Source organism: Theobroma cacao, chromosome 9 (genome assembly GCF_000208745.1).
Source record: "Theobroma cacao cultivar B97-61/B2 chromosome 9, Criollo_cocoa_genome_V2, whole genome shotgun sequence".
Lineage (NCBI taxonomy): Eukaryota > Viridiplantae > Streptophyta > Magnoliopsida > Malvales > Malvaceae > Theobroma > Theobroma cacao.
In genome coordinates, this window is record NC_030858.1 from 34,649,806 (window position 1) to 34,665,697 (window position 15,892).

Sequence of the window (15,892 nt, forward strand, 5' to 3'; positions counted from 1 at the left end):
GTTGACATAGCAAAAATCTTGCTCATAATTATGTATGTTTATAGTATATAGTAGTATTAATTATTAAGGAGGGTGACATTATTCATCATGATTCCCTCAAAAACAGATTTTGGAAGAGAAAATTCGAAGGCTGCTTTTTAATATAAAAAAAAGATTATGGACCAACCATTACACTAAATATTCAAATACAGATATGTAGTTTTTAGTCTTATTTAATAGGATTGGCGTGATTCTCACCAATCATGTGCATAAAGATCTTAATTTTTCTCATTATTAGACATATAATAATAATAATTTATTTTGTTAATATAATCTCGTCATGTCGGTTCATGAACTTCCTACCACAATTAAGTTCTATAATCTAAATGAGTATGATCATTAGACAACACCTCTTCTTTTGCCATTGGATTTTATTTGTAGAGAAATGTTTAAATATCGGATGGTCGGACTACTTATTAAAAAAATAAATACTCATAAATTTTGTTATTTATTATCTACATGTCATTTGGGAATATAATGAAACTATTGAATATTCAAAATCTTTATTGGAATTATTCTATTGTTCTTTAATCGTGTAGTAATTTAAAAAAGACATAATGTTTTAAGAAGCTTTGAACTATTTAAAAAAATTTAAATAAGTCTTAATTTTTCTATTACGTTCAATTAAGTTTTTATATTTTTGTTTTAAATCAAATAATATCTTTTGACTAATTATTGATTAATTATCATTAGTTAAAACATCAATTGTCAGTTTTATTTCACATAGTATTGATATGACATAACATATAGAAGCTAAAAACTACCATGCGATCTTATCATTGTGTTACATCAACATGTCATATTATTATCGATTATAATATATCAACATACCAAGTTAACAAGTGAAGTTTTGATTATAATTTTTAGTCAAACATTAAGAACTTAATTGAATGATATAAAAAAATAAAAATTTATTTAAAATTTCTTACATATTTTAGAGACTTTTAAAATATTATATTTTAAATTTTTACTTTTTTACAAGAAAAATCGAAAAAAGAGCGAGGATTGGAACCATAATCTTATCCCTCTTTAAAAAAAAATAACCGAAGCCAAGTCATAATTGTCATAGTATTTTCTATTTTTTGCATTCAAACATTAAAAATTAGTCAATTTTTTTTTTAACATTCTAGCAAAAAAAAGTAAGAAATCAAAACAAAACTCTTAATATGACACGTTGTTAACAAAATGTCATTTTCTTATACAATATATATATTCAATATCATGCTGCTAGCTGTGAATGTTGGCCAAATTCAGCGAAGGGGGGCGCCCTGGGCTTACGCTAACATCGTGAAAGAAGTCATCTTGTTCAGCTCAAAGAAAGCACGTGGCATTGCAGAGATATCGAACCTTGTTTAAAGCCAGGTTTTGTTGTTTTTCTTGAGAAACTTCACGTCTCCTGTTTCCTTCGTTTGTTAGTTCATTATATGTGTTTCTATCCTTTCAAAAAACAAAAATAATAAAACACTTGTTTTTCATTTCTTTCACATGGGGAAAAACCCTTGGAGTCTTTCAAGAAGGGATTAATTTAAAACATTGAAAAAATATTTTTTTTTTATAAAGCATTGGGAATACATTTATAGTTTCGAAAACCTTTTCACAATCGATAACAACAGCTTGTTTCACAATCAATCAATTACTGATTAAAACCCTTGAACAAGTTTTTGTTGATTTTCTTTGCATCATTTTCAATTTTTGTGGAACAAACGTATACTCAATAATCTTTTAATTATATTATAAATTAAAAAAAATAAAATCAATGTTAAATAATGAATGATGGCTTAAATAACTTTTCAGAAGAGGACGAGTTCTTTAACTTATAGGGAACCTGAAATTAAGAACCAAATGCGTTTTAGTTTGGATTTGTTATTTAATTTAGAATTAATAGTAGTTCTTAATAAATTTTTCACTAATTTTAATTGTCGTTTCATACTTCTAAATTGTCTTCTACATATCAATTAAATTTTTTATTGCTTCTAATTATTTTTTCATGTCTATACTTTGGCAAATAAGTTGTTTTTTTTTCCCATGAATCTCAACATTGAGATTGTTTCGATAAAAAAGTGTAAAACCATCTTTATTACCCAAGAATATTATAAATCTAATTTATGTATAGAAAAATGTTTAAAATAAAAAATTTAATCCATAATAAGAGATATTTTATTAAAATTCAAATTTCCCTTGATGACAACCAAAACCGTGATTCTAATATTGAAATTTGAAAACTTCTTCGTATGTGTTCCACCAAAACAGGCTATTTTTCTTGGATTTTTTAATTGCTAAAGGTTCTTGACTCATAAACCCCTAACATTGATCAAATTAACAATATTATACCCTTGAAAATCAAAGTTATCCCTTTTCAAAAAAAAAAAATCAAATTTATCAACTCGACTTTAACTGTTCACTGATTTAATCGATTAATCGACTTTAATCCATTAATTCGAATTTAATTGACTTAACTGAATTTTTTTTACCTTTTCAAATCTTTAAATTTTCAATTTACTTAATATTTTTTTGGAACATTATATATTGACATTAAATCTTTTTTATAATTAATATAAGCTTATATTGAGAAAAAAATTTCAAAATTTGCTTTGGAATATTTTATAAGCATTGTTAATAACGATTTAAATGTAGTTAAAAGAAAGTTATATTATTTTCAAAATAAGAATAGACATTGTTGAAACAAGTTTTTAATTTCAAGAAAATGGATTTGGAAAAGATTAGACAGTGTCTAAACAAATGTGCTAGCCCTCACCCTGCAAATCTTTCCTATATAGCTATGGAAAGAGATATATCTTGGAAATTAAACTTATGGAATTGGGGTTTCAATGTATTTTATTCGATTTTATGTATTTTAACAGGCAAATGTATAAAATTGCTAAAAAGAGATCATATTATGAATCAAGAATTTTGAAGATGTTTAGCTTGGAGAACAACCATTAATAGAGGCTGCTCGAATGGTGGGAACGTTTATTGATGATAACAGTTGCGTTAGAGACTTCATTTTGCCATATAGAAATTAGGATGTAGATCGTTTAACTTGTTTTCTACTACAAAAGGAGCTAAAGTTGCTATCGAATGCCATTCTACCTAGTACCTATATACATTGATCGGTCAGATGAGCCTTATTGGGCTCTTTCTTCTACTGGGTACTTTACAGTTTCATCAGCTTATGAATCCTTGAAAGAGGCCACGGTTTCTCGATCTACAGCTAGTAATGGAGAGTGGAATTTGCTTGGAAATGGAATGGAGCCCAATGTGTCCGTACATTTCTCTTTCAGTGTTTACATGAATACATTCTTACCAATAAAGAACGAGTCCGCCGATATATGTCAAATGATCCGATTTGTATCCAATGTCGATAGGAGGAAGAATCAGTCATACACTTGCTGGAGACTGCCCATTTGCCAATGCCATCTGGTCGAGACTCTTACCTCAGGGAAACCATATGCAGTTTTACCTGTCAACCACATTGGAATGGTTATCTTTTAACGTTAGTCGATGCAAAATAGTGGTGAATGACGTCCCATGGTCAGTCATCTTTGGAGTTACCTGTTGGTATTTCTGAAAGTGGAGAAATTCTTCTATATTTGAAGACAGGCTGGTATCTATGGAAGAGCACTTAAATGCAATATTTAGTCTTGCTTTAGTCATCAACAACGCTTCCTGCATTTTTGGTGACAGTGGAGGAACTAACACAAAGAGACGGGAGGAGGTTCTCATCGGCTGGTCGTCTCCCCCTACAGGATGGCTGGCTTTGAATTCTGATGGAGCATATAGAAAATCGATTGATATATCGGCTGCAGGTGGTGTATTTTAAGACTCAAGTGGTGAATGGTATGGTGGTTGTGCTATTCGGCCGGGAAAGTGCACGGCACATCGGACTGAGTTGTGGGCAGTCTACTGTGGTTTATATTTAGCATGGGAATTGGGCTATCGGAAGATTGACTTGCAAGTGGACAGTAAGCTAGTTGTGCAAGCCATTACTTCACCCCTATTCCATCCATGTTCTAACTCTGATATAATTCATGTCATTCAACAACTACTTCGGCGTCAATGGGAAGTTAGTACGTGACATATCTCTATCAGATGATTAATTTCAGAGATTTTGTATAGAGAATGATTATTTTATTTTTGATATTCCAACCGTTGAAACTCGAAATTTATTGATAAACGATACGTTGGGGATTTGTTTTCCTCAATTAATTAGAGTGTAAGAATAAAATTTTCAAAGGATTAAATTTAAAGAAAGTTGTAAGTGATAATTTTCTTGAAGATCCTTAGGTGAGAAATTTTCTTGAATTCTATCAAAAGTGTTGGAGAATTTAAAAAACTTTTTAACATAAAAGGATTTTTATTTATACAAATAATAAAACATAATAAAAATAAGAAATAAGAAATAAAGAAGAATTTAACCCAAACATTTTTTTTCTTAAAATATAAAAATCCGACGATTGAATCTCTTCAAGGAAATAAAATAAGTGTTTTTCTTAAATAGTTTTGGGGTGAAGGAACTCTCTTAGTTTCCATTAAAATTGTCGAAAACACTCAAAAAAAAAGTTTCCAACATATAATAATAATAATAATTGAATAAAAATAAAATAATTAAGGGAAATAAAATTAAATATCAAATTAAGGTTTATTTATCAAAATTAAAAGTAAGAAAACACATTATTAATTGATATCATTTTTTAAATGGATATGGTGTTGTTTTAGTACTTTTCCATATATAAACGTATTTTCAAACCTAACTGTTTCCCGTACGTCATAACTCATCGTTTTTAATGAATCTAACTCAAGTAGAGAATCTTATTAAGAAAGATAGATTTATTTGAATGCTTAGTTATATCTAAATAAAAATATTAATAACGATTTCTCTTTTATATTAAAATTTTAAATTCACGCGCACCGACACTTATATATGATGCTTGTAATGTGACGAATGCTTTTTTTTTTTCCACAAATTTTATGGCTGATATTGTTTCTGTCTTCACTGTGATGGACATCACAAACCTAATTTATGTCTCAAAAGACTATGAAAATTCAAATTTTCCTTTACGACAGCCACAACCATGAAACCTCTTTAATTTTACGGATTCCCTAAATCAGCCTTTTCTCTTTTGATATTTTATTGCTAAAAGTGATTGACTTCATTTTTTTTTTTTTTTGAAAAGTCACTTCATTTAAATTCTATTAAGGATAATTTTTTTATATAGGATTTTTAGCAAAATTTATGCATTAATTAGAACTTTTTATCTTTTTTATCTTACTCCTATTGAAATACAATTAATTATTATGAAAATTGGAAAAAATTAGAATTTATATTGACTTCGTATAATAACGAATCACTTCAATTCTATTACTTGATTTGCCAGGTATTCTATATAATGGCCTAAGAAAATCTTCAAAATAGGACGAGTTGTTTCATCTAAAGTTTGGGTTCTTGCTTAATATTAATTTAATGGCAATTTAAATAATATTTCATGTGTCAATTAAATTTATCCTTACTTCTAAATGCCTTTTTTTACTTGTGGTTTAGAAAGTAGCTTTTTTCCGCAAATTTTAAGGTTATGACTGCTTCACATGGGCCTACATATGTACGAAACTTTCGAAGGTTTTTTTACATGAAAAGTAGCACTGATAATTTTTTAAAGATAATTAATAAAAGCTTTCACTCTTTAAAAATCATCTACAATTACTTTATAAGTTAAATCTGGTATAAATACTTTAAAAAGATTATCTTTTACTAACAACAAGAAATCAAAACTAGGAGGAGAAAGCGGAAATCAACTGCCACGGGAAAGGAAGAAAGCAATCGAAGAAAGAATAAATGAAAAATAAATAAAAAGAGTTGATTATGGCTGTCACGGCATGGACAAGGTTTTCTTGGTTAAAAAAGATAGATATATAATATAGAAGCTTTTATAGATATTAGTGTATTAATTAGATTTTTCAACAGCCATAAAAAACTTTTATAGTCATTCTCAATGAAAATTGGTGAGCAACATTAATTGTCGCTTTGTATACATTATTAGAATTATTAAGACCACGGACTAAACGTTGTTCATGCATATAAGGCGATATGCATATATCAAGATATCATGATAGGTTGGACCTTTTACATGCATAGAAACAAACCAACCGCGTTATGATATCATAATTTATATCAAGAAATTTTCAATTTTAGACTTTTCTTTTAAAAAAAAAAAAACTTCAAACCCAATTTTATATAATATATATATATTCAGATAAGGCGAGGGGGAGAGAAAAGTACATATAGTTGGGTAGGTAGCAAAATTGGTGTCTACTATTTTCTTCTCACCTACTTTAACATTACTGCCGACTAAAGTAATCAAAGGTTAATTGAACTTGCTTTATGTAGATGAATCATTTAGAAAATTTAAATCCTTTGATTTCAATAAAGCAAGTCTTGAAAAATGACCAAAGGAGATTTACAGATGTATAATAAGCTTTTTGGACATGACCTAAGGGACTGGACAAGCTTTCTCTTTGGTCAAGTCAGAAGCTATCTAGAAATGCTTAATTGGTGAGACATCAAACAGTTAATTGGTGGCTGCTTAATTTTCTTAATGCACTTTATTACTTCTAGGTTTTTTACTTCGATTATCATTATTCAAGGGGATAATAGGCGCCACGGCTTGGTTTTGATTAATTTGTTCATATAATTTGATCTTGGTCTTATATATGCGGCTAAGTATAGCCGGCCTGCACATAAAATTTTAATATCATTGGTTTTACTAATTATATGTGATAACTAAAGTGGGTTGGTGAGGGTCGTGGGATAGGAATTTAGTGGGATAATCATGTTGACAAATCAAAGATCAACGCCTTGGGTGCATATGATATATTATATTTGATGCAATATAAATATATAATATCTATATATTACCACTTAATTATAACATAACATTTCGAAAGTCTTTATATATACATATCCCACAATATTTAAACTTTATAGTACTAGTATAGATGAACTATATATAATTAGAGAAAGATCTTTTTCAATTTCATATCGTTGGCTATGATAATTATGTCGGTTTGTTTTGTATAATTACAGATTAGTTTCTAATCCACAACCCGATTTTCTACTTATTAAATAGAAATGTCTTATGCTTTTTGCAAAACATAATCATTTATATTTTACCTTTTTCCTTGCGCTTTTCGTCCCCTCATCAGTACTATATTTTTCACTGCGTTTGGCTTTCTCTATACCAAACATTTCGGACATGCATTTGCTTGATTTCCTGGTAAAGTTAACCAATCAAGGGAAAAGGAAAAAAGCAAACATAAAGTTTGTGGTGCAAAATCAATCCCCCAACTTATGAAGCTTGCCTTAGGGACGTATACTTGATTTTTTGACAACAACTCTTGAATCTTGGGTCACTTTGCCTTTGATTCCTAAGACTGCACGTTAGAAAATCTGGAATCTTACAAATATTGTCCTCATTCAAATAGAGTATTATAAAAAATATCTTTCTCTTCATGCTTTTCTTTTTTGCCAATCAAAGCAAAAAATGGATTACATTTTACAGGAAAAAAATGTCAGTATTGTTTGTTTAGTGTCTTGGCTTAAACTTGTGGAAATTAAATGACATAATACTTAAAAAAAATCTTGAATTATTTTAAATTTTTTAAATATTTTTTATTTTTATTATATTTAATTAAATTTTTATATTTTTATTTTTAATCAAATAAACTTTTATCTGTTTATGTCACATAATATTGACGTATATTTAATTAATTTATTTATTGATATTTAATTCTCAAAAGCCCAAAAAATTAAGTACAACATAAATATAATCAAAATTAAATATAAGCTGAGCTACCTATCAAACACTCCAATAATGTCTTATTTTAGGCTTTTTTTTAACCATGTGTTTCTTGTTTAGATGCAGTTATCTTTGAATACAATAATGCAAAGATCGTCAAAGCAAGATTCATTGTTCGAGGATCGAATCGGAGGCAATCTTAGCTGGTGCAAGACAATTTGAAATTGAAATTACTATACCTGATGCAGAGCTGTGAATGTTAGTGTGGGCATTGAATAGATGTGTGTAGGAAAATGTTGAAGTTAATGAAGTCGAGATTGATTGTGCACAAGTGGTGAATTGGGTTCATTTGAAAAGCTATAATGGTGGGTTGAGACATGTGATGGAAGATTGTCGAATGGTTATGGAATATTTGAGCTGTAATTCAATTAATTATGGTAGACGAACGATGAACATGGCAGCCCATATGTTGGCTCATTTTAAGAGGAAGAACAGCTGTGTGGAGAGTATTTGATAATATGCAAAGCAGAGTTAAACAAGTCATTTTGTAAGATTTGAACCAGTTGTATCTATTTGTTGTTAAGCTGGGAGGAAAAAGTCTGTTGCTATATAATGGAAAGCATGTTAGAAAAGTATTCTTTTTTCTCATGATTTTTGTTTCACCGGATTTTTTTATAAAGAGGTTTTTAATGAAGTTTTTCCTTCGTGTTAATGGTAGTGTTGTGATTATAATATAAGGGATTCTAGTATGTTTGCTTTTTGTGAATTCATATTGTAATGCATGTTATGGTGATGATTACTGAAATTCACCTTTTCTTTAAAAAAAAATGCAATGAAATTGATATGTCCAAAATGGGTTCCACCTTAATGTATCTGCCCTTTTTTTTTTTTCTGAATGGGAGTTACTCCCCTGATTAAAGGTTCCAGACTCTCAAATAAAACCCTCTTTTTTATTTTCCCAATAGATTTGCATGATTAAAAAGGAAAGGACAAACTGTAAATTTACAAGAGTAAATGAACTTCTCCACTGTCTATAATTTCTGTCAATAATTGTAATTTATATCTCCAAGCTTCAACCATGTGGTCACTGACTGCCACATAAAAGTATAAAAAGAATAATTCCAAGTATAATATAAACAAAATCATTGTCTTTTAATGTTTGGGATTTCACTTAGGAGACTTACTCTTAAAAATAAAGGGGAAAGTGAGGTGGGAATCATGGAACACAAAATGAGATAATAAAAATATAATTGATCAACGATGAGAGATGAAATTATTGCATGAGATTAAGCAAGAAATTTTGTTAGAATTAGGAATAAACACATTTTTTTATCAATATTAATTAATTTGAGGGTTGAATACAGACAACATGATTAATAGAAAAACCAGCAAAGGATTTTTTTGTTGTCTAACTATAATGGGACAATTAATGAAAATAACCATTTTTTTGTTATATAAGTCTTTGCCTCTCTACAATGTAAGGTAGGTCTATTTCTTTTGATGACATTATAACATGATAATGACTTCATCATATTTTTGTCTAAACAGAATCATAGAAAATATTAGCCTTTTTCTTCCATTTCTTTTATTTTTCATTAGTACATAGGAGAGAAAAAACAGAACCAAATTAAAAACCCTTCCTAATTATAATTAATCCAAGTTAATTTCAACTGTTTGGTAGCATTAACTGCAAAACATTATGCTATTTTACCCATTAACTTCAGAGCAAGAGACAAAATACGAACAAGGGAGAATCAATAATAAGAATCAATAAAAAAAAAAACACGAAACAAGGACAAAACATAGGGTTTTTAGGTCTTGGGACCCTACCCCATGTGGCCTGCAATGTGGCAGTGGTCCTAAGAGCATGGCCCATATAGGGCAGCCAATAAATTAGGACCAAGTATCCCCCACCTAGTAAAACTATACTAACTAAATATTGATAATTATGGGTCCAAATTTTCTGTAAAAACCTCAGAACATTGTCGGTTGTCACATCCACACCCAGCAAGAGATTTCCTCCCTGATTTTTTCAATTTTATGGAATATAGTGGGTTTTTTTAGACTATATACTTTTTTAAAATGAGAATTATAAAAGGATTGAATTATAGAGCACAATACATGCCAAAAAAAAAAAGGAGAACAGAGTAAGGATAACATATGAGTACACTAATATTAAAATGGGAAGTTTTTCTTGTAGAAAAATAACTAGTTACAAAAGTAATAGGAGTACTTCTTTCCAAAAAACAAAAAAAAAGTGATAGGAGTACTTATTTTCTCAATTTTCTTTTGAAAAAAAATAATTTTATGTATTTATTTTCAATTTGATATATTAACTTGTGATGTTAATTTAGTTATTCATTATATAATAATATAAATATGGGTAGCATCAATAATTAACTTGTAATGTTAATTCAGTTATTCGTTATATAATAATATAAATATAAGTAGCATTAATAAATAGCTTGTGACATTAATTTAGTTATTCGTTATATGATAATATAGATATGGATAGCATCAATAGTTAACTTGTGACGTTAATTCAGTTATTCGTTATATAATAATATAGATATGGGTAGCATCAATAGTTAACTCGTGATGTTAATTCAGTTATTCGTTATACAAGAAGATAAATGGGGAGCATCGATAGTTAACTCTTTATGTTAATTCTGTTATTCGTTATATAATAATATGGCTATGGGTAACTTCAATAGTTAACTTGTGATGTTGATTCAGTTATTCATTACACAATAATATAGATATAAATAGCACCAATAGTTAACTCGTAACATTAATTCAGTTATTCGTTATATAATAATATAGATATGGGTAGCATCAATAGTTAACTCGTGATGTTAATTCAGTTATTCGTTATACAATAAGATAAATGGGAAGCATCAATAGTTAACTTTTGATGTTAATTCAGTTATTCGTTATATAATAATATAGATATAGATAGCATCAATAGTTAATTCGTGACGTTAATTCAGTTATTTGTTATATAATAATATAGACATGGGTAGTATTAATAGTTACCTCATAATGTTAATTCAATTATTCATTATATAATAATAAAACAGGTATGGGTAGTATTCAATAATTAACTCTGATGTTAATTCAGTTACTCATTGTATAGTAATATAGATGCATTATCATACCATATCATTCCAATATTACCATAAGAAAAAAAGTAAAATACCTTGACCCTTTTAAGTTTTGATCGAAATTATATGAAAGTTCATTAGTTTTTAAAATGGATACTCCGGTACAAAAAAATATTTTTTACTGGACATATAGGTCCAGCCATTAGTCAACCATTAGTACTTTCGTCAACTTACTGATGTGGTAAGGGTAAAAAGATAAATTTTACTCTTGATTAATTTTTATAATTATAATTATATAATTTTATTATTTTTTATTAATTAAAAAAACTCCCCATTAGGGAGCACAAAGGGAGCCTCAAATCGAGCTCCCAAGGGGAGCACTAGATCATCTGTGCTCCCTTTTCTTGGGGAGTTGGGGAGTATCGATCAGTGTTCTTTATTTTTTTAACTTTTTGAAAAATATAAAAATAATTTTTAAATTAATAAAAAAAAAGTATTTTAATTTTTTATTATTTTTGTTAATAGTATTCTTAGTGCTTGTTTGGTTTGACTTTTTTTCAGTTTATCTACATCTTAAAAGCAAAAGTCAGGCCAAATATAAATTTTAAAAAGCTCTTCACAAAAAAAGTAGCTTTTTTTTAAAGAATAAAATTTTTTTAAAAAAAAAGCTTTAAGAAAAACTGCTATGAGGAGCTTTTTTTTATATTTTTTTAAAATGCAAGAGAATTTTTATTTTTATTTTAAAAATATTTTTATCTATTAAAAATAATTACAATATTACCTTCTTAAAAAAATACCTTTTATGGTAATTTTAATCAAAATTATAACTTATAAAAAGAAATTTATCAAACAATTTCAATTTAATTTTAAAAACTATTATTTTTCATAAAAACTTTGTAATAGCTTTTAAACTAAAAAAAAATCAAGCTCAACAGGCAATCTTAAAGCGGAATGTTCATTTCAAAAATTAATAAATTTTCATATAATTTCAATTAAAACTTAATAAAATCAGAGTATTTTACCTTAAGAAAAAAGCTATGAAAATGCTATATGTACTTTCCATGATTCTGATACCAATCCGAATTTGCTTAATGAGCTAAACATGTTTGGTATATTTAACATATTTGTCATAAGATTATAAAAAGTATAATTATCAGTGATAAAAAAATTCATAAATCGATAAAAACAAAATATTAAAATTTTTAAGAAATTGGTTTGGCTTTAGCTATTTTTAATAATAAAGAGGTAAAAAAGCTTCTGACATGTGCCAAATTATTTTTTATTATTAACGTGTGAGTCCGTAAGTATATCTAAACGTGAACAGGACATAATTAAATGCCATAATTTTTTTTCTAAATTGGCAAAATTAAAAAAAAAAAAAAGGAAAAAGAAGGGAAAGGGGTAGGTGTGAGATTTGACCGAACCACCTCCGCACACACACCATCCTCTCAAAGACTCTTCTCTCTACCTTTCTTAATATAAATTCCCCTCTCGTCTTCCTTTCCTCTCAGCTTGACGTTCCCTTCTCCGAGAGAACACCAAGCTTTCCATCAAAAGAAAAAAAAGAAAAAAAAAACATTCTGTTTACTCTTTCCGTTCTTTCCTCTCAATTTGATATATTTTCTGAAAGGAAACACATTATTTTGATTACAAATATGCAGGCGGTTTCTCCTACACAAAATCTTAACTCTTCTATAATTCGGCCGTCGAAGCCTCGGCTCAACCAGCTAACTCGGTTCGCCGTTCGCTGCGTCCACCGGTCTGATTCGGTCCAATTCCCCAATGGAGTTGGTTCAAGCCGCGCCGATTGGCAAAGCTCCTGTGCCATCCTTTCTAGCAAAGTCTTTTCTCAGGACCAAGGTTCCGGTGACAAATCCACTCCTCCCTCCGCTTCGGACCACCTCGCCCCCGCCGTTAACGGCCACAAGACCTCCATCGATCTCAACCTAGTCCCAATCGACAAAAACAACAAGCCTCAACCACCTTCCCCACTGCCTCCACAAAAACCGCTAACCATCACCGACTTGTCCCCGGCTCCGATGCATGGCTCTCAGCTGCGCGTAGCCTACCAGGGAGTACCTGGCGCGTACTCCGAAGCTGCTGCGGGAAAGGCTTATCCTAACTGTGAAGCCATCCCTTGTGACCAGTTCGAAGTCGCGTTTCAAGCAGTTGAGCTTTGGATCGCCGACCGAGCCGTGTTACCAGTGGAAAACTCACTCGGCGGCTCGATTCATAGGAACTACGATCTACTTCTCCGGCACCGCCTCCACATCGTCGGCGAAGTCCAACTCCCAGTCCACCACTGCCTGTTAGCTCTCCCAGGAGTCCGCAAAGAGTACCTTACGCGTGTCATTTCTCATCCACAAGCTCTCTCCCAGTGTGAACACACACTCACCAAACTCGGTCTCAACGTCACGCGCGAAGCTGTCGACGACACAGCCGGAGCGGCGGAGTACATCGCAACCAACAACCTTCGCGACACCGCCGCCATAGCAAGCGCACGCGCCGCGGAACTCTACGGACTCCAAGTCCTTGCCGATGGAATCCAGGACGATTCGGGAAACGTCACGCGCTTCGTCATGCTAGCTCGGGAGCCAATCATCCCGCGTACGGATCGGCCATTTAAAACGAGCATCGTTTTCGCGCACGACAAAGGGACGAGCGTGCTTTTCAAAGTGCTGTCTGCGTTTGCGTTTAGGAACATCAGCCTAACGAAAATCGAGTCGCGGCCGCACCGCAACAGGCCGATCCGGTTGGTCGACGACGCCAATGTGGGAACTGCCAAGCATTTTGAGTATATGTTTTACGTGGATTTCGAAGCGTCAATGGCGGAGGTCAGGGCCCAAAACGCGTTGGCTGAGGTCCAGGAGTTCACGTCATTCTTGAGGGTGTTGGGAAGTTACCCCATGGATATGACGCCATGGTGCCCCTCAAGGGAAGATTAGCAAATCCCATGGAAATAAACAAAAAAGTAAAAAAAAAGAAATCATTTGCACAAAAAAGAGAAATTGGGGAAATTAATTTTAATTTTACTTTTTTATTTGTTTTTTTGTTATTATGAGAATTTTTAATTCATCAATGGATTCAACAACAAGCTAAAAAAAAAAAGAATTGTTGTTGTTATTGTTGTTGTTGGGTAAATATTTTTATAATATAGTTGATTAAGTCCTTCCCAAAATTTTTCTTTGTTTCGTGTAAGAATGTGAATACCATCTCAAACTCAATCTTTCTTCCTCTTGTTTTATAAACCCTTCTTTTGTTCTGTATGTTAATAATTCTTTGGGGACCATGATGGCAATGTTGAAAGGAACTTGAAATCTAGAACAGCTTTACTGTTACTATGATTAAGTCAATTGTTGTATGCTAAGAAGGGATTTCTTTTTTCCCTTTTGATAATTTGGGGAGGATGGGATCTGAACTTGTAAACACAACTTCTTCAAAAATAATATCTTAATTATCAATTAAATTACATATCAGTCAAGCTACAAAATAAATATATCAATTAAAGTGTTGTCATGGTCAAGTCTGATTGTCATTAATCTCTGTTGTGGGAACAAGGGTATTATTCCAATTCCTTGTTGACAAATTCCATAGTCCTCATTTTAATCTGTTTGGTAAGAAAATAGCAAATATGATTATGAAACCTAATCATATTTATTTTTCATTTTGCTTTCCTTTTAGAGAAAAGGTTATGCTTCAATTACATAACTGTGTTGGCTATGATAGAACCACAGCCAACCCTATCAAATTTTAAACCAAAAAAAAACTATGAGTTAGGAAGCAAAGGCCTGGGTAGTGGGTAGTTGCCATGCCTTGCCACCAGAAACCCAAAAAAAAAAAAAATGCACTAGTTGTCATATTAAAGTTTTAATATTCCAACAAATTGATTATTTTAATTGGTATCAATAGATCTGATTCGCTTTCTTTTTTAACAAATCAGATTGCATGACAGCATTATACACTTAAACACTGAATAATTAAGTAGCTTGGTCCCCTTCACTTTTCTAATCCTTTGGATGGCCATTACCAAACCTAAAAGACCTAGCTTTTTATTTTCTTTTCTATATTCATATTCTAATTCTAATCATAGAAATGTTGCTAATCTTGAGCACAACTAATAATTTATTTTTCAAAATTTTCAAGGTATTTTTGAAGTTGAAGTGTCTCTGTTGAGATTTGAGTTAATTATATTCTTTGTTTATCATTTGTTACTCACAAAAGGATTTTTAGGGAAATAGATCGACTTACATGTCGAAAATTTTTTTACTTGAGGTTTTTTCGCCAATTCTTAACAAAAAAAGAAAAAAAAACTTTTTATCTCATCTAAAATCTTCATGAAAGTTTTTCATTAGATAAATGGAAGAACGCAAATAATGAAAGTAACATAATGATATGGTAATGGAATTAATAAATTATGAAATAATTGGATTAATTTTCATTGTCTATCCATCATTCAATCTTAAATATAATTGTTTTCAACATCCGTATATATATATATCACTTACCAACCTATGAGTGTTTTTTCTTGTTTCCTGCTTTTCCACCTACCAACTAAATGAGGTTTAAATTTCATGGTAAAGCAATTTGTTTTCTCCCTTAAAATAAATTCCCAAGAGCTTAATTCATTTTCATCAAATGCCATACAACATAAGTTAAAAAAAAAAGAAAACTTTGTTTGATATCATCTGTCAATGTTACCCTTTCTATGCAACCAATCAAGACAAATTTCAATAAAGATTTTATGATTTATCATACCATACCATAGATATTTATTAACAAAAAATCAGTAAAAGTAAAACCCAATCAGGGAAAAAGTTGGGGAGGAGAAACTGTGACTATTATAACACACTAAAAGCACTATTATAATGAGGAAATGATTATTGAAAATGAGATATCGGAGTCATTATTTGTTTTGTTAATATAATAATAATTAATGAGAAATTAAGAAAACATGAAAAG

General features: G+C 30.4%; 1 protein-coding gene across 1 annotated transcript; it reads left to right on the forward strand.

Annotated features, from left to right (window-relative positions):
- LOC18590394 (arogenate dehydratase/prephenate dehydratase 6, chloroplastic) lies at positions 12,419–14,166 on the forward strand. The gene has a single exon (XM_007015879.2). It carries the CDS (start codon positions 12,589–12,591, stop codon positions 13,876–13,878), a length of 1,290 nt encoding a protein of 429 aa, XP_007015941.1. The 5' UTR covers positions 12,419–12,588; the 3' UTR covers positions 13,879–14,166.

What these genes read in the sequence shown, in the direction of transcription:
- LOC18590394 (XM_007015879.2), top strand. Translation starts at nt 12,589, where the DNA reads ATGCAGGCGGTTTCTCCTACACAAAATCTTAACTCTTCTATAATTCGG.